Here is a 27141-nt window from a genome sequence, read left to right as displayed (position 1 = left end):
CTCTGTGTGCACATTTCCTGAAAACGCCCCGTACAGGAGGAGGAAAACACGCTGAACTCCAGTGACTTTGAATAATAATAACAAGGCGGCGTTGTTTATCCAAAGACGGAGGGTTGGACATATGCTGAATGTGCGCCAAACTGTTCCACACTAGCCTCGACACTTTTCCTCCTGCTCTCCCAGACACAGCGGCACTTTTCGGCTGCGTCCCACCGCAGGATCGCTCTCACCGCACCGACCAAGGTCAGCGGCTGTGACAGCCTGCGGGACCTGTCAACGCGGCACGCAACCTCCGCGGGGCCCCGGCACCTTTTAAAAGCTTTTATCTTAACATGAGAGTTGTTTTTCTCGGACTAGCTGGCTGAGAAAACAAACGACGGAGCACCGGCTGTGACTTTACGGATGGAGGAAGCTCCAGCTGCGAAGGAGTGAACCGTGAACTCAACGTCAAGTTTGTGAGCGTTAAAGCAAGTGACACCATGTTGGGGAACCCGGGGACTTATGCTAACAAGAAGAGGAAGAAGCCCGTTCTCAAACAGTAAGAGAGTTGTGCGACTTAAAACGGGCTTTTATTTTAAAGTACACTTTTATAATTAGACGTTTACATGTGTGGTTTGTACAGGCGCAGCGTTAGCTAACGTTACGCGTCGAAGCTAACGTTAATGTGCGCTTGACGTTAGCTGGCGCGGAAAAGAGCCGTGAACGCACCACGGCTTACTAGAAAGCCAAAGTTTCGGTTTAAATCGAGTGAATGGTGCCACTTATATAGAGATGGGAAATAAATGTGTGCTAATATATAGTTGGTAATCGTTAATAATCGTATTCAGCCATGTTGGATAAGTTAAACCGAGTTTTGATGATAAAGAAGATAAAACCAATTAAGGTGGACCGCCTCCTAATGTAAACAAACACCTCAACTACACAGCCACAAATCCAACGCTAAAACCTCTCAGAATAATGAGAAATGATCATTAATAAAATGTGCAGTAAAGTTCCGTCCTGTGCTTTTTGTGTTGAACTTGCCCTGATGTAGTTTCTCTTCTTTTTCCGTCCGCTCTCCTGGACCACCTTAAGAATCTGTCTCTTGGATCTGGCAGGGATCTCTTGCCCTCGCGCATTAATCACAATAGAGTCGGCTGCTGCTCTCACGCGATGCTCCGAGGAGGGCGGGGCGGGCGCGCGGGCTGCGGGTGTGTTATTGTAATGTGATCCGGGCTCGCGCTTCACCGTCCAGGGATCAGTGTGTGTGTGTGTGTGTGTGTGTGTGTGTGTGTGTGTGTGTGTGTGTGTGTGTGTGTGTGTGTGTGTGTGTGTGTGTGTGTGTGTGTGTGTGTGTACCTCTGTCTGTATCTGTACCTGTACATGTCTGTGTCTGTGTCTGTATCTTTGTCTGTGTCTCTGTCTGTCTGTACTTGTATCTGTACCTGTACATATGTCTGTCTCTGTCCCTGTCTATCTCTGTCTGTACCTGTACCTGTCTGTGTTTCTGTCTGTGTCTGTGTCTGTTCCTCTGTCTTTATCTTTGTCTGTGTCTCTGTCTGTCTGTACTTGTATCTGTACCTGTACATACGTCTCTCTGTCCCTGTCTATCTCTGTCTGTACCTGTACCTGTCTGTGTTTCTGTCTGTGTCTGTGTCTGCTCCTCTGTCTTTATCTTTGTCTGTGTCTCTGTCTGTCTGTACTTGTATCTGTACCTGTACATATGTCTGTCTCTGTCCCTGTCTATCTCTGTCTGTACCTGTACCTGTCTGTGTTTCTGTCTGTGTCTGCTCCTCTGTCTTTATCTTTGTCTGTGTCTCTGTCTGTCTGTACTTGTATCTGTACCTGTACATACGTCTCTCTGTCCCTGTCTATCTCTGTCTGTCTGTACCTGTCTGTGTTTCTGTCTCTGTCTGTGTCTGTTCCTCTGTCTTTATCTTTGTCTGTGTCTCTGTCTGTCTGTACTTGTATCTGTACCTGTACATACGTCTCTCTGTCCCTGTCTATCTCTGTCTGTCTGTACCTGTCTGTGTTTCTGTCTCTGTCTGTGTCTGCTCCTCTGTCTTTATCTTTGTCTGTGTCTCTGTCTGTCTGTACTTGTATCTGTACCTGTACATACGTCTCTCTGTCCCTGTCTATCTCTGTCTGTCTGTACCTGTCTGTGTTTCTGTCTGCGTCTGTGTCTGCTCCTCTGTCTTTATCTTTGTCTGTGTCTCTGTCTGTCTGTACTTGTATCTGTACCTGTACATACGTCTCTCTGTCCCTGTCTATCTCTGTCTGTACCTGTACCTGTCTGTGTTTCTGTCTGTGTCTGCTCCTCTGTCTTTATCTTTGTCTGTGTCTCTGTCTGTCTTTACTTGTATCTGTACCTGTACATACGTCTGTCTCTGTCCCTGTCTATCTCTGTCTGTATCTCTGTCTGTGTCTGTTGCTCCACTCCCCCTGTTGTTGTCCTCTCTTAGCCTCTCAGAGCTGTTGACTGCGACGTGAACCAAACGTGCATTTATTTCGTACGTATGTGACAGTATGTGTGACAGTATGTGACAGTATGTGACAGTAGCTACTTACCTGGATTACTGTACAAACCCTCCGTCCACTATTCTTCTGCATTTCCCAGCTGTCACAGGGCGAGAGAAAGGGTATTGCAGGGCTGACATACAGAGACGCACAACCATTCACACCTATGGGAAATTTAGAGTCGTCAGTAAACCTAAACTAACCCTAAACCTAACCTAACTGTGGGAGGTGATAACCAACACACGGCTCCGTACAAACTCCGCTCACACTGGTAGATGTGAACACAGGTCGCTCAACCTGTGAGGTGACAGTGCTAACCACTAGACCACAGTAGCGCCCTACAAAACATCTTCTTTGATGCATTTTTATGCACACACAACCAGTCTTAACCATTTGTCTTCATTTTAGACTGAATTTATCACACAAAGGGTCGACACAGAATTTGAAGTGTATGATTTGAATGGACTGAAACACCTTTTCTTCCTTCTTTGCATCAAGTAGCCTGCAGCAGTACACATTCCTCCAAGGATACCATGTGTGTTTACTACTGTGGTCATGACTGTATCTGTGGTCACCTCCACAGATACATAAAAGTGCAAAGTTCACCAGGGATGCACGCTGGTGCTGGTTGAGCCTGGTTGAGCCTGGTGTTGCCGTTTGGCTTTGTGTACTTGTGTGAACCATGTTTGGGGCCTCAGAGTCTGCTTAAAACATAAGACGGCAAACTCCTTCTTGTCACGTAGATTTTACATTGTGATGATGTCACATAAAGACTTGATTGATTGATTGATTGATTGATTGATTGATTGATTGATCGATTGATCGATTATATATATTGATTATTAGTTTATATTAAACTTCCATGGATTAAAGAAAATCACAATAGAAAGCCTAGACTTCAATCCTGCAGTTGCAGTTCATGGTGTCAACCATCAACAGCTTTACAGAAATGTCTTTTATCATTATAATCAATGGGAAAAATTGTTTATTATGCTGTGTTTTCCCTTTACCCTAATCTGAACCCACTCTTCATCCTAAACCCAACCACTTGTGTTTTATAATGCAGAGTACATATCAATGCACGTTTCCATTTACTACAGTTATGGAAGGAGCCGAATTAGCAGCCAGGCAAAGCAGATAACTGCTCAGGGATCAAATACATTGTTTGCCCAATAAAAGAGTTTCTTCACAAGCATTTTTATAGGGCATTACGCATGAAAAATGTTTTAAAGAAATACTTCCTATTCCTATTGTTAAGATTTTGTGTTGTTGTTTAACTAAGTGACTAATAATCGACAAATTGCCTAGTGAACCATTCTCTAAAGTGAAAACTTTCGGTCTCCAGTATTGGCAGTAATCCAGATTATTTTTAACGGTTGTTCTTGTCCTTAAAGCTGTGTACCGTATTTATATAAACAGTGGATCAAATGACTCATTTTGACGTGAAAAGAGCTGCATGGAATGACAAACACACAGAGGAGTATCACCCGTTTCGTTTTGTTACCTCCACTCATTGTTGTGGTGTTTTTTGGGCCATTGATTTGGTTCTTTCTGGGCTGCAACGCAGCGGCTCAAAGTGACGTACTTACAGTAAGTAACCTGAAACTTCCATCACAAGTGAAAGCACAGGACTGGGTCTAACTATTAGTATTAGTTTTAAATTGATTTACACACGATGCAGCAGCAGGGTCCAATACAGAAACTATCGAATATCTAAAATCTAATATTGATCAAGCAATGGATAGGCTGTTCCCAGTGTAAATCCCAAAATAAAAAGGTGGCCTGTGTGCAGACGTCTGCGGGACTGTGCAATAAGGACCGAGGTTTCCTGGACGGCCAGCTGGGCTCAGTTGTACAAAGGCACCATTGAGTCTGACTGTAAAAAGCTGTGGTCACTACACTGGGGCATTCCATGGCAGATCAGCCCATCCAAATTCTCTGTTTTATTACCCAGACACCTCCTTTGTATGTTTCCAGCTTCCTTCACTAAGTCCTTCTTTGTTATTTAAAACGCTCCTTTTAATGTGTCCAATGAAACATTTTCATCATCTTGTCACAAGCCTATTTATACCACTACTATATTTTTCTGTACTAGCAACTGAGCAGCAAGTAATGACATTGATGCATTGCATTGTCTTTGCTGCACAGCCTTCATATAGAGCTGTATAACAGTGTCAACACAGAACACAGCTGTAATATATGAGGATGTGTACTTAACCCTGTGCATTATATTGTGCATATGCAATAAGAAGGGATAACATGCTTCAGCAAAGCAAATATTGTTTTGCAGAGTAAACTAAATTTAAAGGAATAGTGAGAAACACACAGGCAGAAATGCTGATAAGAGATGGGGCAGCATGCCAGAACACTCCTACACAGTTAGCCATTGTTCTTTGCCCTTTGTTTCATTTTGAAAGAAGAGATTTCATAAAGTCTAGTTAAACACAGTTTTTTTAATCATTGTCTAACACTCTTACCGGGAAAATCAAGACAGAGCATGAAATAACACTTAAATGTGTGCATATCAACACTGCTGGCTAACAACCGAATTAGCCAACGTTGTTTGTTGTGGATGTTAAAACTATTATTAGAAAATTGATCATGACTGAACATCAGTTTAACACTGACAGCTGTAGGGAGTGTCTGCCAAATAAATGTAATATAAAATATGACTCAGATAATTTGGTACACAGACAGCAAAGCGGTATCTCTAACAGAAAAAAAAACCCTTCTCATGTATCATGATAATAAGCTAGAGGTATCCAGTGTGCTTCGCTCCCCTCCCTGTTGAACAACAGAAGAGACTGCTTCCTGAAATGGTACACAGGCCAGAAAGCCCAGTTTAAAAACTGGTTTGCGCTTTCCAAGAGGGTGGTAGTTTCAGTGGGCTCCCTGTAGTCCCACTAAAAAGTCTGAACATCCAGTTCTGCACAACACTTTTCTGTTTTTCTGTCTTCATGCCATGCTCTTGCCTCTGGATAGTTCTGAGGCTCTCTGGACATGGGGAATTTAATGATTTAGTATTGGGTTAAGTGAATCCTTTCTGCTCTTGATTTATGTGTGCATTCGTGTCATTTCTGAAATCTGTTTCTTGCTGTGTGATGCAATTGTTGAGCAGCTCTGTGTGATGAACAAGAGTGTTTTTGTCAGAATGGTCAGAAAACAAAACCAAAAGTCGGGTGTGACTACAAAATGCTTTGAGTGTTTAACAGCAAGTGCTGCCACTCTGCTCTGTAGGATATTAACAAAACACTCTCACACTTGTTGGGCTGTAACCCAGTCATCATCTTTTTTTTGTACATGTCTCTATATGTTTCCTTTTTTTTCTGGAAAGTGCTTTGTTAGCTAGAGTGTGTCTTTGTAAACTATCCTACTACTACATTTGCAGACTGTTTGTCTGCAGCCAGACGTGTATAGAAAGCACGCTTTTCATACTTTACAGCCACTGAGTCATTCCTCTGGATTCTGGCAGACACTCAACCTGCTTTGAGACAAATGTGTGTCAGACTGAGTGCATCATTTAAAGTCGTATATTTGAGATGCCGGTACTTGGGTTCAGACCTTGAGTTTGGCCCTGCTCTTTTGCTTTTGAGATAAGAAATCGATGGATGACATAAACATTTCTCTGTCCTTGAACGAACTTGATGATGTTGCTGCTTTAACTCGTGATCCACAGCAAATCAAGGTGGAAAATTCTCAATGCTGGCTTTTGTCTCTGCTAGGAATTTCCTAAGCATGAGATCAGCCCTGCTCTGTTTCTGAGAAGGTAAAACTCAGGTCTAATGCCAACAATCAAGTTTACGGTGCATTCCCTGCACTATTCAGTGGCGAAGGAGGAAATTTGATAGCCTGTTATTAGCCAAAGTTTCGATAAAGAGAGAAATGTAGGGAAACGTTGACTGTTTGCAGCCTGAAACTTCAGGTATGCTGTGGAATTGGCTTGGAAAAATTGTGCATGCTAAAGATTATTGATGCATTTAAAATCTAGAAGTAATATGACTCAATTTGATCAGATTAATCCAGATCACTGACTGGTTCCCCTCTTTACTGTCAGTGTGTCAGATTTCCTAAGGGACAGATCAAGATCTTCCCAGATCAATAGCTAAACCAGACTTGGGTCTACACAGTGAGCACTGTTTTTCAACCAGTGGGTAATTTCTAGTGAAAATCAGCTGATTTCCAGTCATGTACATATCTACTAATGAAAACTATCACTATCAGTTATTATGCCAGAGCTGCTTTCAGTGGCAGTAGGTGGTTTTGTACTACATTAAATCAAATATATGTAGATTTTAGAGTTAAACCTAGGCATAAACTTTAATTAGTTACTTCAATTCCATAAATACAGACTATTTCAATGTGTTACAGCGTTTTCATCTGTCCCCAATTCTGCCAAATCCCCCTCCCTAGTATGCTTCATCTTTATGCTATATATTAGGAACCTTTTTGCAGGTGAAAAATACCAGCACATTTCTGATTACAATCAGCCCTAGCGATAGTAGCATAGACAGCCTCTCACCCTGTGTTTGGTGGTAGATGTATGCAGTTCCAAAGGTCACAGTAACAGGCTACAGCCAGGCTGCTGCTATCAGCAATAGATAAAAGTTTAATAGCCTGATCTTAAAATGACAACAGTTACCCATTAAGTTAATGAAACTTGATAATCACAGAGAACAGTAGATGTCCATAAAATCAATCTCTTCTTCATCGTATGTAAATTAAAGGCATGTTTTCTTGCAGATCACATCACACTAATCAGGATTTGTTATTTTAAACATATTACAACCAAAGACTGTTGAAACATATCTTTTAACATGACATTCTTCACATTTAACCATAATGTTGTTACCTAATCAGATGTCCCCACTGCCTGAGCCCTGTTGTACCATATAAAATGTCAAAAAGGCCTCTGTTAGAGGATAGACTACAGTGCTCTCCCAGTTATTCTCTGTCCCAGGTTTTACTTCAGTGCAGCATATATGTGATTTGTTAATAATGTATCTCCAGCGAGCCTTGTGAGCTTGTATTTTTCAGTTGAGCATGGCTGATTAAGAGAAGGTCAAGAAGATCAAATAAAGCTGCTGTCATGGTAAAGTCTCCTTTTTGACAAACTACAGGAGTAGCCAATGGAATGGCTTGTGGTAACTTGTGGTCTGAAGTATTTATTCTGGTTGTTTCTCTGAGAAAGAAACATCACTCTGTATTGTTTTCATGTTTGGAAGAAAATAGTGCGTGGATTGTGGTTTTTTGCTCTTTAACAAGACCAAACAGACTGTTCCATCCTTCTCTAGATAAACAAACTTACTGCTGGCACTACTTTATTCTCAGATTAGTAGTTTGCAAGCAGATGAAAGCGTTGTTATGTGCTTTCAAACATCTCTTATATTGTAGAGTGACAGGGTTTCGGGAGAAAGTTATCTGTATTAAAACATAATATTGCATGACTTACCAGCAGGTTGTTACTATAATTGAACAACTTTGTAGGCGTTATATAATAAATATAACAAAGTACGTTCAACAATGACTGCATTCCTTTATCTAATACTCATCATGGGAAGTGATGTACTGTTGACTCACCAGAACTGCCGTGTTTATTCTTTTCATTTATGGCTGCCTCTTTTTTTCAACAACAGTCAATCTGCAACTATGTGGACCATTTAGATGGCTCATGTTTATCTGGCATGTGTCGTACTGCACTTCACTACAGATGCCATGCTCTGGCAGGGCCGGTTAGCCAGGCTGCACAAAATCAGTTTCTATACACACTGAGCATTTCAATAACCAGTTCTATTTTTTTCCTTTTTGCTCCTCAGAAAGAAGATCTCGGATGGCAGTGAGGTTGTTAAATCAAATCCTTCAAAGCGACACCGGGATCGGCTGAATGGGGAGCTGGACAGGCTGACGGAGCTCCTTCCTTTTCCCGAGGATGTTCGCTCCCGTTTGGACAAGCTGTCAGTCCTTCGCCTCAGTGTGGGATACCTGAGGGTGAAGAGCTACTTCAGAGGTGATGAAAAGCCTAGTCTACAAATGTGTTTCCTGATAACTTGTAGACAGTTAATGTCTATACTGTCTACTCAAATGAAACACGATGTCACAGTAAAAGCTGATAAACCCATCCACCACTCTGACTTCCATGCTATTTTATCCTGCACAACAGTATCACACACTGCTGCCTAGACTGACACTATATAACTGCTAATTTACAATAAAAATTTGACAATAACTTCTAAATAACATAATTCATAGACCATTTACTGTATTCCAAACGTATGCTTTTAAGTGCTTAGTGCCTAAGAATTATGACTAAATAGATTAAGCCATAACCTGTAAAAACATGGGTCGAGTGAATTACATAGAATTACAGTCTGATAATTGGGCAGCAGAAAATTGTGGAAACCAACGCAGCACTTATCGTTGTTGGAACTAGAATGGATTGGAGAGTAATACATGCAGATATTCCGGTAGTACATTTGACAGCCAAGCAGGAATGAGAAGCATGCAGGAATCTGGTTTTAGGAAACAACACATCCTCAGAACACATATTCTTACTCCACCCTTTCTGCAAACACCTACAATAGTTACTTTAAAAAAAAAGTCTTCACTGTAAGTTGATTAGACTTGCAAGCACCCTGGCTTTGAAAATCTGTTGAGTTGTGTGTGAGTCAATTATTCATGAGTCACGCACATAACGTCTCCACCACCTGCAGATGATAGTTTTCTTGGAGTAAAGCAGAGTAGCTGAGGTTTTGGCAGACAAGCTGCTGAGTAAGTCGCCTTGGTGCCTCTGGCTTCACTGACGCTTAGTGAATTCATTCGTCATGTCTCTGTTGGCTTTTGGTGCATTGTCTGTGCATTGTTCGGCCTTTCTGATCTTGCAGTTATACTGGACAAGTTGCAGTAAATCTGTGATTTGTCTGTCAACAAAAATCAATCTGAATTTCACATAGATTAGTGGCTATGTTGCAAAAGACAGCCCAAGTTTTTTAGACTAGTTTGACATGTACAGGCTTCGGCAAGTCTTTACATAGCTAGGTATGGAATGCTAACCTAGTTAAATGATGAAATGCTAAAAGTAAAAAAAAAAAAAAAGGAAATAGGTGCCAAAATACATCAAAAGGTTTCTAGCTGTTCCCTTATTACCCAAGTTCTTTGTAGTGTGAAAATTTTGTATGAATGAACATGTTACGCGCAGTTAGAGCAGTTGTGACGTTCCAGAGCGGCTTGTTCTCACACCCATTTATCCACGTCTGCTACGAAGACAAGTTGTGCCTAGTAGTAGTTGTGCCATCATGTAATTGTGTAAGCAGTTGACATGTCTTTACACTCCTGCACTTACAACTTAACATTTCTTGCTATTATATTTTGCTATTTAACGTTTTCCGGTTGTTGATTACCTCCTGGAAATAAGTTTGTAAGATGCAGCTGGTGGGTTCTGAAATGTGCCTTGGATTTATACAGCACGTTAAATATCAGTGGAGTTATGTCAAACACCTGGGGCCAGATGTACAAATGTAAATATAATGTATGTGTATGTACACAAACGTACATACACATTAAAACTATGCTGATCCCATTTACAACACATAAATCATTACTATTAGAAGTAGAGCATGCAGTCAGAATGTGTGCACCTCACAAATGTAAGCCATGCAAATGCAAACACATGGTTTTTCACAGTCAGCCAAACAACACAAAATCTTATGTGTTGACACGTTTAGACACACATTTATGTATGAGGCCACAGATCCTGTTGTCCTGGAAAGTGTTTTACCCAAATCCCTCTTTGCTGTGTGTAGAGTCCTCCACCGATCCCAGTACATAGACTGCTTTATTTTACATTTTTACTGACTTCGACTGCTAGTGATTGTATTCAACTCAAGCTTCCATATAAAACAGAAATTTAACTTTTCTTCTCTGCAGCATTGGATCAGTTACATGTTTCCAAAATCAGGCAACACACCCAAAATGATTTGCCCCAGCCCAAAAAAGATTTTCTTTGGACTTCACAAATGTCAAATCTGAAATTGCTTTTGACGGTGTCTACTGATTTAAACATCTGCAACGGATGGTGGATTTCTGTGCAGTTGTTTTGAAAAACAACATCCCTAATCAGTTTTGGTTGTGAATACAGTCCTGTTTTCCAGCTGACTGACTGTTGTGTCATATTTTGGCGTTATGACCACAAATTAATTTAAAACTGTGTGAAATGTTAACAGCTGCACATGTGAGATATGTCGTGGAATTTAATCTTTGCAGAACACTGAACACATTTTCTGTGTTTTCCAGAAAAAAACAGAAATATGAATTTTAAACTTAATCATTAGTCATCCTCTTTAGACGGTCATGTAGAACCTGACGAGCTGTCATTTTTTTGTTTTTATGGTGCACATCTTAAACACATCTCCCACAGACATCTTGCTTCTGTTGCAGGGCCGATGCCTCTGCTTGTCTTGCCTTGTTTTTTATACTTCTCCTAGTTCATTTGATATCAGTGTTAGTCAGACATAGTAAAAAGGAAAAAGTTGGAATTGCACTGTACATTTGAATGGATAGAGGAGAGGATAGGATAGGATAGAAGGACCTACCACTGAGGCAGTTGCTCTCAGCAGGCTTTTAGCTAAGAGAACAGGAAGTTAGTTGTACTGTAGGGAGTGTTCAGGAGTGGGAAAACAACTGTTGACCCATATATTTAACAGTACGTGTTTGGTATGTTTCATTCAGTAGATTGTGTTGCCATGTGAAAGCTAATAGTCGTAGCTGGGTCAGGCTATTCACAGGCCCTTTCATAATTCTGGCAGCAGAGTTTTGCACATTGTGCTCTCTGTGAGCATAATCACGTCGGCATATTCTGAATATTGGCTCCGCCTTACTCATATTACTGCCTTACCAATTTCACACACAAAGGTCAGTTCACAAGTCAGGAGGAGTGTTAAACAGCCTGTGAAAACAGCTGTGTCATGGTTTCTGTGGCTCTGGAGTTTGTCAAGTCTAAGAAAACTAAACATAGAAAACAGAACATTTGAGTTCCTAACTAGAAACATGGAAATACAAAGCTGTTGGTGTTTACCTGGCAGGGAAAAGATAGCATGATAGCATGAAATAAACTGAAGAAATTCAGTTTAATTCAGCCTCTTGTGCTTTAACAGTTGCTATTCTTTCTTTAATCTGTCTCTGAGGTTTGTCCCATGCGTAACTAACACAGTGATGCTAGTCAAAATGTCCACATACATCAGTGGGTGAATCATTAAGTATGCAAATGAAATTAACTGATGATCATATTTAAATTATCAATCATAAGGAAAGTAGGAGAGAAAAATAAGTGAAGAAAGAACAGGACAATGGATTACTATGTAATCATATTGTGCATATCTTTATAATTTAGCAGTAAATCGTACCTAATGATACTTCAGACTGGAGTCACTGATGATATTAGTCAAATTAGATATTAACTTGTGATAGTATGAGGTATGAATTAAAACAGAACTGCTGTTACTGGACATGCTTTTACAGCAGCCAGTTTTATAAACAACCCCCATCAGCTTTACCTGTTGGTACTGGAATGTATGTGTATGGCATATGATACACCTGGAACATTATGCTAAGTGTCAACCGACTCAGTTTCTGCATGCCATGACACCTTATTCCAGCTAAGAGTTGTGGAAAACCCTGCTGGATAGATCTGTTTTGTACAGATTTTGAAGCTCTTTGATGAGTGTACAATGGGAGCCAAGCGTGTTGTTCATTGTTCATTATTTACAAAGATTTCAGCATCATATACTGTCAGTCAACTGTAGTACAATACAGTTTTACCTGCTTTCAGTATAGTAGTCAAACAACTTCAGTATCAGGTTTTGAGAGACATGATACCACCTTTTAATTCGCTCAATCACTTGATCACGATTTAGCCTTGCAAGAACATGCACTGTTTATAGATTAATATAGTTTGTAAACAAAGCCCTAATGCTTTGTTCTTGCTTTAGACTAACATGAAGTTTCTGTGTTAGAATATTTTGGCGTGTAAACGGTATGTGTACAGTCTTCTACTTTCTTTTATGTTATCTGGAAGTTAAGTCATAGCAGCGGGCTTGTTAAGTCAAAACATTTCGCCACTCGTCCAAGTAGTTTCTTCAATCTGAAGAAGCTGTCTTCCAGTTCCATGAGTCAATTTCCTGATAACCCCACCAGGATGACTAAAACTCTTCACTACATACTTACTTTTATGTTGTTTTTTTGGTTCTTTTTTATCAGAGAGCCAATCATCAACAAAGAGCCGGGCACCACAGTACAATGAGTTTTAAAAGTCCAGAGGCATGTTCCAGGTATGCACAGATCATGAACCAGCTACATTGACATTTGGCAAACAAAGGGTTTGGTACCACTTTTTCACCAAGCTAAAAAAAAAGGCACCAGCAGGGGATAGAGGAGTCCCACCACAAAAACTAGGTTGACTGATGCTCACCAGTAACCCAATGGCCAATTATTGACTGAATGTGTCCTGAACCAAAGTGTGGAATCTGGGAAGGCGATGAATTGCATGTAGTGTTAAATAAATTGAAATTTCAATTGAACGGTGCACTGTAAATACAGTATCAAAGAAAGTCACTTTTTAAACAATGCTAAAATACATACATATTTACATGTTAAGGACATGGAAGTGAAGGAATAAATGACAGCGCTGTCGAAGCCGGAACCCCAGAGTTCTTAATGATTAAGAGAAATTTTTTGGAACAAATGACTTAGAGAAACACATTTGTACATTAATACATGGCAACAACAACCATGAATGAAATTCTGTAGAGTTAAATCACATAAACTCAGGCCTAGTTTTTGATCATATTGAGTTAGATAAGATGATAGAGTCTTTGCTCTCTATCTCAAAAAGATCACCCAGGTTGACTCTGAAGGATTGTCCCAGTCAAAACATAAACCTGGGTTAGGTGTTCAAGTGGGGACATGCCTAGAATTTAGATAAGGATCCCATAAACCGTTAGGTAAATCAAAAGACTTTAGACAAAAGAACAAACGCAGGCAGATTTTAGGGGTGAGAGTGAGATTTATAGAGCTGATTATACCTCCAAAAGGCAGCTGTCTCATAGCAGGCTGGACTGTTTGCCTCATAGCGTGACTTTATGAGGCATTACTGGATATTTTGAAAGGCTTGTGGCTCAGTGCTGCTGACATATTTGTGTGACGCTGTTGGAAATTTGAGAAAAATGTGGACTAACTTTCCATGTTCATTGAAAACATCCAGAGCCTGTTAGCAATCATAGTTGATGTGGTAACACTGTATCATATGCTATAATTTGATATAATTTGGTATTTAGGATATCTGAGCCATGTACGTACAAACCTTTACACATGACACGTGGAGCAGAGGGAATAAAGAGGCAAGAACAACATTTAGGGTCTTGGCAAATGCATGCACCTTAGAGCTAAGAGTATCAGCATGGAGAAGCCCAGTCTTGTTTGTTGTTTAAACCCAATGAGCTCATTATGAGGATTCTTTTTTTCTTTGAAAGGCATGTGTTTTACTTCTACATGCCCTTAAAACCTCAGTGTCAAATAAGTATAATAATATGTGCGAAGAGGACGTCTCACTGGGGTGACAGCAGTTGCCTGTTGGCTCTTGATTCATGACTCGCCTTTCAATATATCGTGAGAATGCAAACAACCGCTGGGAGACAGATTTAATCATGTTTTCATTTTTTCAAATTTCCATTCTGCAGAAGGTTTGTTCTCAGTCAATCCAGTTTTAAACCACAGCGCTACATCTCCCCTCATACCCAAACTTTTTCTTTTCTTGTTCCCTGTAGGCCAGAGCTGAGTTCGCCCACCAAGGCTTTCTGTGACATTTAGAGTTTTCCAAAAATGCTTTTGTTTGTTTATGCGCCAAACCAAAATCAGCTGTCGTCCCACTCAAAGTTTGGTCGGGGAATCAGAAACACAGAAGATGTATTATTTCATTTATTTAGACCATGATTCAAATCTCTCAGGGTTTGGAAGGAATTTGAAAATATAAACATTGAGTCTTTTTCATGACAGTAAATTAGTTTTTAGTGTTATTAGTTTTGTTGGCCTTTAGTGTGATTACAATTTGCATATATCTACAAACTGAAAGCATTTATATTCTTTTCCATTTATAAACAACAACAGTTACATCCAAGTACTTTCTGGCTAATATTCCGTGCCAAATGTAGGCATGCCTCAAACTGTTGCCTTACACGAGTCCTTTAGGGAGCTTCCACTGAATACCTCCAGACTGATAAGAACATTTTAGTGATATGATATATGAGACACACCTAAAACAGCCACCTGTTGTTTTGTTTTTTACTCTCTTTCTTTATGCACTGTCCTTAACAGATGACATTAATTTTTAAGCAGATAAAAAGAGGCCAGACAGCCAAAAATAGCTCAGTGGTGGAAAAAAATAGATAGATGTCTTCATTAGCATTTAACTGATTTGAGATTATCATGGTCTGCTAACGTTTTTTGGCTCGCAAGTGAAAGATACCTGAAGAAATACTGTTAATTGTAATTGTGAAGAGAAATGTATAAAAAATCCACACTGCCATTCTATGGCAATCATGAAACATTGCCTCCGTTGTCACAGTACCCCATGAGTATGCTCTGAAAACCTCTGTTTTCTATCCAAAGCCAACTTTTTCTAATTTTACTTGAAATGCCTACATGACACTCGTCTTATCATTGAAAAAAATTGAGGCTGTTTCCTTCCCCTAAAGTCATGGAAGTAAAAGGGGGACGTTAATCAAAAGTCTGATGGGAGGATGAACCTGTGGAATGGGTGGCCCAGCTCATTGGCCTTCTATTTGTTGCAATCACTGCCCTTTCCTGCACATCTGCGTGAGAACTGAGATCTCTGTACAGGATCTACTGGAACTAAATGTTTTCAAATCAAGATAATATTCCCCTATGCATTGCTGGCATGCTTTATACTCTCTCTAAATCTGGCAGGCCTCCAATCTGTGACAACATTTCCTCTTTCTCTCCTTAGTTTTAGTGTGTATGCTCATACTTAACTGTAGAAACTATGAACATGGGTTATTTAAATTTAACTTTTAGGAAAGCATTTTAAGATTTGGTTTCTGTGGGTAAATTTCTTTCCTGCATAATTAGACTGGGTTGCATGTAGAAGAACTCTGGCCTCTCATAGTTCTTTGGATTTTGCTTAATTACTCATGATGAAAAGGCATCAAATCCTCTAAAGGCCGCCTCATTCCTTGAGTGACAGGGATGTTTTCCTGGATCAAAAACATGCTCTGCATTTCACCAATCCTATAATGGCTTCCTTTCTGAAATAGGAAGCTACAGTTTGATGCTGAAAACGGGCCTCATGTGGTGTCAGCTTACCCTGTGGCTAGTATTGAAAGAAAACGTTAGGGTGGCTGTAAAATGTTTTCTATAAGAGTGTATAATCATTGTTAAATGTGACAGGGGGATTTCCCAGTGTTCCCAGTAAATAATCATACATTGTAAATTTCTTGATGTTGCATTATTTCTTTCTACTCCTCTTAGTTTTTATCTGTCTACAGTGGCAATAAAAAGTATGTGAATTCTGATCTTTCATGTCTTTAATAAGTACAACCATAAAAACCTCATAGTGCTAGTGGAAAAAGTAAATGAACCCTTGGAGCCCCCCCCCCCCTTCTTTTTAGTAAGCAGCAGCTTCCTTCGTGGTGTCCTGCCCTACAATCTTTACAATGTTTTACCTACTATAGATTCATGAACACAGATGTTAGCCAGTTCCAATGATGCCTTCAAATCTTTGGCTGTCACTCTCGGTTGCTTCTTTACCTTTTTCTTTAATGACTGTTTGTTGTGCTCTTGGGGTCATTTTGGGTGGCCGCCCACTTCTTGGTAGAGTATTCCCAGTCCCAAAGTGTCTCTATTTGTAGATTGTTTGTTTAACTGTAGACTGGTGAATTTCTAAAGTTTTTGACATCACTTTCTAACCCTTTCTAGCTTTATGTAAATCAACAATTCTCGATTGTAGATCCTTTGAAAGCTCCTTTTGGCGAGGCATGGCTCACATCCAATTAGCTTTTTTGAGGTCATTATTCAAAGGGTTCACATTACTTTATGCACATTAAATTTGTTAATACTCTTGACTTAGATGAAGATTTATGATAAATTAATGCAGAATACCCTGAAGGTTGACATACTTTTTCTTGCCACTGTATCTATTTGTGTATCTATTGTCGGCACACTTGTCACATTTATCACCTCCATACAGTAGTACTGTCTCTGGGATTTTATGCTCATCAAACAGAATTGTTTGTGGTCCAATGGGATGTTTGTGAATCCCTCTGGTTAGTCACCTGAATCAGGTGCCCACATATCTACATAGAGTCTTTAAGGTCTTTTCTGCTGCAGGAGCTTGCCAACCCATCACTGAGCGTTTCTCCACTGTCTGGGGTTCTGTTTCTGTTGCTACTCTCCCCCATTGGCTTTGGAGACATGTTGTGGGAGCTTAATCTCAGCACCTGCAGGGAGGTAGTACTAATTCAAGTTGGAAGTTTTTGCGGAGGGAAGGGTCGAGTGCTCATTGGGCTGTCGCCTGTTATTAGTTAAAGTTCCCACCTTTCATGTCTCAAGATATAAAGATGGAAAAGCAAACTTGAGCCAGTCACCTTTGCCCTACATGTTCAAGTTATGCTTCAGGTTACGGCTCGGTTAGTCCCTGTTGCTGATGTGTCATTGGGGACCTATCAGATTTTCCGCAATGACCAGTTTCCGACTTGCAAATAGTGTTTATGTCAACATCTACGTGGTAACTAGGAATATGAAACTCAGAAAAGCTTTTATTACTAAAAGTTTGTCAAAGCACACGTCCAACTTTGCCTTTATACAAACCTCCAGATTGGTTGCAACTGTTTTTATGGTAAATTTATGGTAAGAATTAACCTATAGTGTGCTTATAGCAGATACCATCTAGCAGTCTTGACAAAAATATTTTGCAGCAGGGAATTTGTCTGACAGAAACTCACAGTAGAGTCTCTCCAACCTCTGGTCAGTCTCTGGTAACATTAAACGTCTTTCTCCTGCAGTGGTATGAAGAACTGGACGTGCACATGATCAACTCTGCCCAGAATGGTGCCGTAAACTGTTAAGCTATTAGCAGTGGAAAAAGACGGGGAGAGCGAACACAACACAGAGTTCACCACTGGCAAAGAAAACTTGAATGAAAACAAACAGAGGGCTTCAAAGAGACCCACTTACTCACGCAAACACTGAATAGAAGAAAAAAATACACCATAAGGGATGTGGTGAATTATGCAGATTTTGACTTGCATGGTCTACATTTTGTTTTTTAGTGACAGTGGTTCTAGCCTGCACTGGCTGCACATGTAACCCACATTTTATGCTAATAGTGGTTGTATGCATTGATTGTATTGTGTGTCAGCCCTGCAGCTTTGTCTGCTGTCGACGTGTGGTTGTCACGTTGTGCAGGTCTGAGTGTTTGTGAGTCTTTGCTGAGGATGGGAGTGTCTTGTGAGTGTGTTTAAAGAGGAATGTTCAGGGGCCCTGAACTTCTTTCCCTCTTTAAAGAAGTTGCGTGACAGGACTGGACTGACAGGTTGGGAGAGGCTGTATCCTGGGATTTTCCTGTAGTGTCCGTCCAGATAAGAGTAGCGCCCTCGTTGGCTATTGCTTACAAAAACCCCCCAGGGGCAGATGCAAGACAACCAAATGTGTTTGTGTGTGCGGATATGCAGGCTGCCAGATCAGTTTTCCAGCAATGAGAAAACCTGTCTTCTGGCAGAAAACCAACAACTAAAGCCAGATAGTTGGCTTTACTTTTTTCTGTTGCACACTTGTGATCTAACATTCAGATTATTAATAGAGCCACAAAGGAGTATTGTCCACAGCAGACATCACATTCAAGCAAAGGGAAGAGTATGTTACAGTGTTTAGTGTGAATTTACCCTTTAAAATAATATCTTAAGTCGAAAGTAGGAGCACTTCAAGCTCTTCAAGCTTATGACTGTCAGTTTAAAAATGAATATAGCTAAGTTAAACTTTCATTTGCAGCAGTTTGAAGCACAAACACGTGCCAGTTTACATGAGAATAGTAGGTGAATTCTGGCTTCGAGAGGCAATGTCAACGTGACACTTGAAACATGAAACTACCCTGGAATAATGCTGAATAGTGAGAAGGCTTCCAGCAAGGACTGAGTGACTTAACTAGCAGGTGATGCCAACTCCACACAGTGGAATAACAGTGGTTGTACTTTGTGCAGGCTGTTTTTCACTTGGCCAGCATTAACAAAGTGATGAAACTTCTGGCTGCCACCCAGGCACGTCACACGTACCTGATATAGAATAAACAGAAACATTGGCCAAGTTTTTTTGTAATCCCTTACCTGGAAATGGTTGTCTAAACTGGCTTTGTCCTCGGGCTGGCATGTTTCTGACAACCAGTGGATCACATGAATGCTAAAGGTGGCCTATTAATTACTTGAGTATTGCATACTCAAGTAATTAATTACAGTATGTCAGTCAGATGACCATGCCTACCAATCATAGAGTCATTTCAGCTAAGGGATAAAATCTGTATACTTGGTAAAATGCTTCAAGCCTCTAATATAATAATATTACCTTTGCTGACTAATCTTTATTTTATCATCTTCTGTGCAGCCACCATAAAGAACAGCAGCAACAGTCTGATGTTTTCTGGAGTGAACAGGCACAATGGGAACAACATGGACTCAACAGGCTTCTCTGAAGGGGACTTACTGCTCCAGGTATGAGAAAGGGAGCCTTGTATTCTTTAACCTGGTGTCTCTGTACACTGTCATGCAATGCAGTGGTTTGGATTTATTTTAACTCTAACCAGCAGTGTCACAGCTGTCATAATGATCGTGACGCTGCAAACCATTTTGGTCTCATTATTGAGGTAACCTGAGTTCAAATTTAAAAAATTGCTGAATTAATTATACTAAAGCATGCTTGGTGTTAGACCCGTGTAGCAATATGCAAGTGCTGACCAAAACCACAAAGTGTCAATCCCATAAGCTATTAAAATGTAACTTCCTTAAATATTTTCACACTAGAGAACCATTTGTGACAGGTTGTTGTAAATGCACATTTGATCTAATCATACTATTTAAGGCACGTGTCGCTTGTAGTCCACATAGACTTCACCCAGCAACAATATTACATTAAATAAACTGAAATAAATAATATAAAATCAAAATATTATCTGTTCGCTAGCAAGGAGCAGGAAGTCACGTATACAAAAGCAGAAGACAAACATAATAGATAAACACTAGTTAATCTGTACACTAGACAAAGTGTCACAGCCTGATTGATAACTGAACAGCCTGAGGCCTGCAGGTGCACAAATGCAGTCAGATTTGTTTATTTGTGCGCTAGTCAGGTTGGGTAAAGTTAATTCAGGTCTGTCCATTTAGGAGGAAGTTATGACAGGTGACGCGGCCTGTCTTAGTGCCTCTTGCCAAAGCATGGCCACGCTTTGTGGTTCTTAACAAAACCTGCGCTTGTCAAGTGCTCTACACCTTGTTTATTGACGCTCACCTGTCAATGCATTTTCACATGTTGCTCTGCATAATGATCACAACAGGTGATGATTATTCAATATTAAGGCCCTTTGAGAGGCAGCAGGTGTTGACGTTGAGGATTTACAGCTTGGTGACCTAAATAAAACATTGCTGGGAATGGAAAGTGGTTTGAAAATGCACCATCACAATTACAGCAGCTTTCATTTGTTTGTTGTTGAAGGAATGGGACTAAAATTGTATTTATATTGTAATTAACAACTGATAAAAGTCCTTTTGCAGATGAATTCTTTCCTTTTTCTCTGGGGGTTCTGGCTCATCAGAACAATCAGCTTGTTTTCTCTCACAGGATATTCTGAGTTGTCCTTGCAACCAGAATAACTTGTTTACTGTAAACTCAAACATTTTCCTATGACGTCAGCAAACAGAGCATCTGATGCATATGAAAATAATAAATCTACATTAAAGGCAGTGTGGTCATTGTGGTCATTTTCAAATGGAGCATGAACTTAGTCTGTGCATGAGGTTCATCTGCAGTGTGTCTCCACCCTTTCAGTCAATCAATAGTTTTTATATAGAACAGCTATACAAATATGTAAATGAATACAGACAGTTTACTTTTTGAAACCTGTTGCCGACTGTGTGCTCTCTGTGCAGGCATTGAACGGATTTGTGATAGTGGTCACGTCTGAAGGACTCATGTTTTATGCTTCTCCCACAATCAAGGACTACCTGGGCTTCCATCAGGTGAGTACATTTCAGCTGGAAGCCAAGCTGACCTTGTTAAAGTACTTTAATATTAGAGATGTAGCAGCAGATTCTGCTATAAAATGTGATAACCAGTTAGAAAATCGGCATCTGTTGTTATTTCTGAATTTTAACTATAAACAAATTTGAGATTACATGTTGCTTCAGAGGGAGAATATTGTAATAGCCTCTCATTAACAGGAAGTGAAGCCTCACTTATTAAAGAGCATGTTGAAATGAACTTAATGGTTAATTAGGTGCTATTATCTCTCCTCTGCTGAAAGTCAGATGTGGTTCACCAGAGTGTGTTTGAGCTCATCCATACCGATGACCGGACCTTGTTCAGACAGCAGCTTCACTTTGCTCTAAACCCCCCAACTGTTGACAGTGATGCTGATGGTGAGTACTCCAAATGCAAATTAAGCCATTGTATTTCCTCCAATTTCAACATAATCCTAGAAAGCATTAATCTGAATCAGCCATACTATGTTTGACATAAAAGAACAGTTAAAGGTTTGATGTATAATCCTCCCCTGTGTTCTCAGTTTTGCAGGGTGGTGGTAATACAGTGATGTACAGTCCTGAGCAGCTTCCACCAGAGAACTCTTCCTTCCTGGAGAGAAGCTTTGTGTGTCGCTTCCGGTGCCTCCTGGACAATTCATCTGGCTTTCTGGTTAGTTTAATGCAAGAATTGACTGTACTGTGGCTGAATCACCTCTGTTTGAATTGAAAGACACGTTTCATACGCAACATCTCGTGCAGTTCTTATGAAATATTGTTAGCCAAACTTACACTCAGTGACACTTTTGCTTTATTAATCGGTTTTCATGCCCAGAACTTGAGTAACTCCTCCGTTTTTTTGTTTTTTTTACCCAAACTAGGCTCTGAAGTTCCAGGGGCGATTGAAGTACCTCCATGGCCAGAGTGTTTTGAGGGACAACGGGACATGTAACAAACCTCAGCTGGCACTGTTTGCCATCGCTATGCCTGTCCAGCCTCCATCCATTGTGGAGATCAGGGCTAAGATGCTCCTCTTTCAGACCAGGCACAAGCTGGACTTCACACCCACGGGCGTTTGTAGCAGGTGCCTCCAGTACAGTTTCTTCCATATTTATTTGTAATAAAGTAAAGGGAAGTTTACTGTATCCTTAACATTACTTATATTAACTTATTTTTTCAACCGTTATATTCCTGCAGCTCAAGTTTCATTCATTCTTATTGATTTTATTCCTTTTGTCTCTCGTCAGAGGGAAGATTGTTCTTGGCTATTCAGAGATCGAGCTGTGTATGAAGGGCTCTGGGTACCAGTTCATCCACGCTGCCGATATGATGTACTGTGCCGACAACCACATACGCAGTATGTTGGCAATTTATGCTATATTAAGAAAATACAGAAACATATAAGACAGTATGTAAAATTAGCTTAGTTAATTATTTAAAATTGATTAATATAAATGTTAAATAAACTCTAATAATACATGGCTGATGAAAGTGAGATGTTTGCTTCGCCCTCTGTGCTGCTATGTTTATTCAGATCTTGATTGAAGTAATCTTAACATTTTCAGTAAAACCTTGTTTGTTCCTTGGGCATAATTAGAAGAACTACAGTACATTTCAGCTGGAAGCCAAGAAACATTTACAGAGTGAAAACAATTTACCAAGCACATTTATGCCCTCAAGAAAGAAGAAACATTTTGGTTTTCGTGACCCGTTGACCTTTTTTCTAATTTCACAAGTGTAACATTCTTCTAATGCAGCTCTAAGAACAATACATGACAACACAGTGGTGATTAAACCGTAACTAGACTACCTTTAAGAATTATTTTTGTGTGCATTTTTTTTGTCTTCGTATCACAGTGATTAAAACAGGAGAGAGCGGAATGACTGTTTTCAGGCTCCTGAGTAAGTCGGCTGGCTGGGTGTGGGTGCAGGCCAACGCCAAGCTGATCTACAAAGGGGGAAGACCAGAATTCATCATTGCACATCAGAGAGCTTTAGTGTGAGTGTCTGATTCCTTATTATTATCTTTGCTATTAGTGGCTCTTTGGGTTGGTGAAATAAGACACTAAACTGAATAAGACTTTGATCTTAGTGTCAGTAATGTAACTGGGCCGTTTGGTCTGTTTCAGTAACGCTGAGGGTGAGGATTATCTGCGTCAGAGGAGGCTGCAGCTTCCCTTCGGCTTCACTACAGGAGAGGCTATCCTCTACGACACAGGCCCCACAGTGGACATCACACAGTTTCAGTTCAACAAAATGTTCAGCGGCAATGACAAGAACAAGGATGTGACCCCCGGCTCATTAGTGGACTGCTTCCTGAGACAGGATGAAACCGCCTACACACAGACAGTGGACCCCCTGTTACCTGTGGATCAGGTGTTCATGGACAGCAGAGCCTTGGTCAGTGTCCCCAGTGACGCATGGAATGAAAATGGGACTGCAGCCACGACCAGTGACCCTGTGGTAGTGAAAGAGGAAGCCAAGCAGTCAGTGATGACTGTCATTGACAACTTTGAAAAACTCGCTCAGAATAGTGACTTTACTGCAGCGTTGCAGAATCTGGAGGTTAACGATGCAGAGCTGTTGGAGTGGGAAAATGCTCTCAAGAAATTAAATCAGAATGAGGGACAGCAGAATAATGTCAGGTCAGAGCTGGACAGCATCGTCGCCAATGACATATTTGACTACATTGATACAGTTTTGTTCAAGGAGAAAGGAGAAGACCTAAACACCAACCCTCCCAGCTGCCTCATGGCGGTCAACGGTAATCAGCAGGACTCCTTCACTCAGGCTGCTCAGCTCTCAGCCGGCAGGCAGCCGTTGTTTCAGACGCCAAGCTGTGGTTTTACTTACTCTCCAATCAATGGATTCTGTGCTGAGCAGCAGAATACGTTGCCCTGTAATGGATCGGCCATTACAGGGCAAACTTTTGTACAGTCTTCTCAGATACTCAACAGCACCCAGAGGCTCTCCCACCAAGGTCCTCTGATTGGTCAGGCTGAGACCACTCTGCCACCTCTTCAGCAGCTGCAGCTCCAGGACATTTTCATCCCGTCCACACAGCTCCCCGTCCCTCGTGCTTCAGCAGGCGGTGCTTTAGGCTCACTTCAGTCTTGTGAGCAGTTGTCCATCAGCCACATGAGCTGTCCTCAAGGAATTCCTGGACAGATGGAATCAAACCAACCTCTGCTGTGTCCTCAAAACAATGTGCAGGCTCCTGCAATGGCAGCAAATGGACAGCTCCTGCAGAGTGCTGTGAAACAACCCAACGATGTAGCACCCGACATAATGGACATTTTGCCACCACTGATTCCTTGTAATGACTTTAGCTCTTCTAGCCCACCTAATATTCCCATTTCTTTTGCCACAGCTTCTCCACATGGAAACTCCCATGTTGGAACGCACAACCAACAGGTTCAGCAGTGGCTGCAGAGCCAGCAGCAGAAGCTGCCTTATGCTGGTAACTTTCAGAATGGACATGACCCAGTTCCAGCATGCCAGAGCCTCACTTCAGAAAACCAAACATTACCACATGCTGGCCTTTGGCCAGGGAATGTCACCGGACTGAACCACACTCAGCAAGGAGGGCTGGCATGTGGCCAGGCAGTCACTCACAGCAGCTGCATGTTCAACCAACATTGTTCTTCCAGTCCAGCAGGAGGCGACTTACTGACTCTCTCCGAGTCCTCTGGCCTCAGGGTGGGGGAGACCTCTCTGGACCAGAGTAATCCTCAAGGATCCTGGTTCTTCCAGTGGAACCACAGTGAGCCTGTGGTAGGCATATTAGATGGATGATAAATAATTATTTTAATTAATTTTCTTCTAAAATTCATCAGTATATACTTTTATTTAATGATTTACTAAGATTTTTCATTAATGATCGAAATATTTAGCTGTGACTTAATTATCAGTAGCTGCAAACACATATTTCTTATATTGTTTTAATGTTTCTGTCTATTGTTTTGTACATCATAGCGGGCAGGTGGTTTCGGTGTTGTGGCTGATCGGCGTACACGCTCCTAACTGTATTTTCTTTTAACCGTGTTTGTCCCCGTCTCTCTACAGCATGATGACAGAGTCTCCACTGATGTCAATGGAATATTTGCCACTTCTGCTCACGATGTAGCTGCATACCTGACGGAGTAGAGCCGAGTCGTGTTGGTGTTGCTATAGCAGCAGCTGCAGGACAAGGACAAAACGCAGTACAGTTTGCCTGTATCAGTGCTTTTCCACAGACTTTCAATTTTACGCTGATCTTAAATGTTTTATATCACTCTGTATCATGTTTGCTCTGTCCAGTCCATGATGTTTAAAGGTTTCAGTTTCTAGTGAAGATACACTATAATAATAATATTAATAATAATAATGATGATGAAGTAAAAACCCGCAAGTGCATTTATCAGGATGGAACTTGAGCCAATACGAGGATCGGTCAAGTGAATCCAAACAGCCAAAGATTTTAAAAGGGAACCCAAGATGTCATCATGTCCCTGTTTTCAGCCAGATTTAAATACATAAAATACTACAAACTGAACATATCTGATGTAATCAGTCTACACTTGGAGACGCATCAATTTTAATACGAGTAGAAGAATCACTAAAAGTGAGAGCTACCTAAAACCACAGCTGTACCCTAAATTTGTATTATTACATATGAGATAACGTGTATATTTTTATTGAAACCCTAAAAGTGGTTGATGTCTATGATGTGAAGTGTATAAATCTCAGCTGTAATTCTTTCTGTACAGTCACATTTTATCCGCTTTGCCTCACAAAAATCTCGTGTTCAGAATGCATCAGCACGCGCTAAATGTTTATGTGTGCTCAGTGTAAATGTGCTTTAATGGAGACAATCAGGAATATAAAACTGAAAACCAGTAGTTGAGGTGAAATACGCAGAGAAAGCAGAAAAACATTGCCACCAGAAATGTAGAGAAAATAAAATTGTACATATGATATAATATACATACAATTTCTAAGAATCCCCGTCAAATGTAAATGTCTTATCCAAAAGGGATGTCAGTACAGACGGTGCAGTGCACATACAGTTTGTACAGTATTGTGTTCATATTTAATTTCCTATCATTATGGTTTGATCAGTGGAGTCTAAATCTTCTTAACAGACAAATGCCCGACAGACCCGTTGTGTCCACCAAATGTAAATAACGGAGAGCCACAACTTTTCAAATAGCACTTCCCCTATCGTTTTACTGATGCAGTCTCTGGATTTAGATGCAGCCGATGATTAAAAACTACCACACTGCTGCTATTGTAACAGCTACATGTATCATCCGTAGAGCCTTATGCACAGATGCAAATGAACCTGCCGCAGCCTTTAACAAAATACATTTCTCTTCTCTACTTTTCCATCTTACCTTTGTGATCTTGCATGGGAACATACTAAACCACTCTGAGCCATATACAGTATAATCCTACAATTGTCTTGTGCCTTCTGGCTGAAGAGGCAGCTGAAAAGTGTCTACGTATAAATATTCCTGTGCCTTTTTGTGCATAAAGCATCTTAATGACATAATAATAATTATATTTTGTTATTATTTCTGTTTTGTTTTGTTTTTTTAAGCAAACCCTTAAGAGCTGTGCATGTTTTAAGTGAAGCCACATTCAGAGGAGATAGTGTCACAGTGATGAAGTGTATTTCAAGGCTCGGAGGAATTCGTTAAAGGCCATTTTAAACTGCACAAACGTCTCAACAATGAAAACAAGGGAAAACACTTCAGCTGTGACTGATCTCTAATGAGATGTTTAGCTTTCTTTACCATTGAAAAATGTACCAAGCAGCGTATTTTGCATCGAGCTTGTCTGTATTCAGACCATATTTACTTAGCCATTTCTGTTACCTGTTTGTGCTCCTCTTCGTCAGATGTTTGTGGCGCCCACCCTTCAAAAAACAGCATTAACAGTTCAGCATTAACATGGCAGCTTTATCGTATTCCACCTGCACTGTGGGAAATCACTCAGTATTCTACCTTTTCCTTAAGAATCTGTCGTGCAGGTTTTTTCTACATAGCTTTTACTACGTGCTTAGAAATGGTCAAATGAACGGCGTGTAGATCGCTTTTGATGTTGGACTTTGATACAGACAATATCATGACTGCAGCCACCAAGAAAAACCTGGAGCCATACGTTTTGTTCAGAGTGGTGTTGATGTTTTAAAGCCAACATGTGCCTTGACAGTTGTGTTAACTGTAAAAAAAAACAACTATTCCATTTAATGTAATCCACTTTTATTTAGCCAGGTAGTTATACTATATATTCCATAATATATGTTAAACAAATATCCAGCCTTTGTCTACTGTTAACTGCTTTTTCATAAATACAATATGTGCGTGCAATGATGAAA

At 40.5% G+C, this 27141-nt stretch overlaps 1 protein-coding gene across 1 annotated transcript; it reads left to right on the top strand.

Moving 5' to 3' along the window:
• Positions 1-147: 147 nt before the first annotated feature.
• On the top strand, positions 148-27141 carry LOC113172906 (aryl hydrocarbon receptor-like). Its single transcript, XM_026375976.1, has 11 exons — positions 148-538; positions 8310-8500; positions 19153-19259; positions 20691-20780; positions 21065-21179; positions 21326-21453; positions 21662-21864; positions 22028-22137; positions 22638-22779; positions 22910-24554; positions 24846-27141. The coding sequence occupies exons 1-11, from the start codon at positions 480-482 to the stop codon at positions 24924-24926; spliced, it is 2871 nt and encodes a 956-aa protein (XP_026231761.1). The 5' UTR covers positions 148-479; the 3' UTR covers positions 24927-27141.

Source organism: Anabas testudineus, chromosome 21 (assembly GCF_900324465.2).
Source record: "Anabas testudineus chromosome 21, fAnaTes1.2, whole genome shotgun sequence".
Classification (NCBI taxonomy): Eukaryota; Metazoa; Chordata; class Actinopteri; order Anabantiformes; family Anabantidae; genus Anabas; species Anabas testudineus.
The sequence above is the reverse complement of the archived record's forward strand: the minus strand, read 5'-3'. Positions and strand labels throughout refer to the sequence as shown.

Excerpts from the sequence above, each read along its gene's own strand:
- LOC113172906 (XM_026375976.1), top strand. The coding sequence starts at position 480 with ATGTTGGGGAACCCGGGGACTTATGCTAACAAGAAGAGGAAGAAGCCC. Across the intron at positions 19,260-20,690 it reads AAGGGGACTTACTGCTCCAG|GCATTGAACGGATTTGTGAT; the intron begins GTATGAGAAAGG and ends CTCTCTGTGCAG. Across the intron at positions 24,555-24,845 it reads GGAACCACAGTGAGCCTGTG|CATGATGACAGAGTCTCCAC; the intron begins GTAGGCATATTA and ends GTCTCTCTACAG.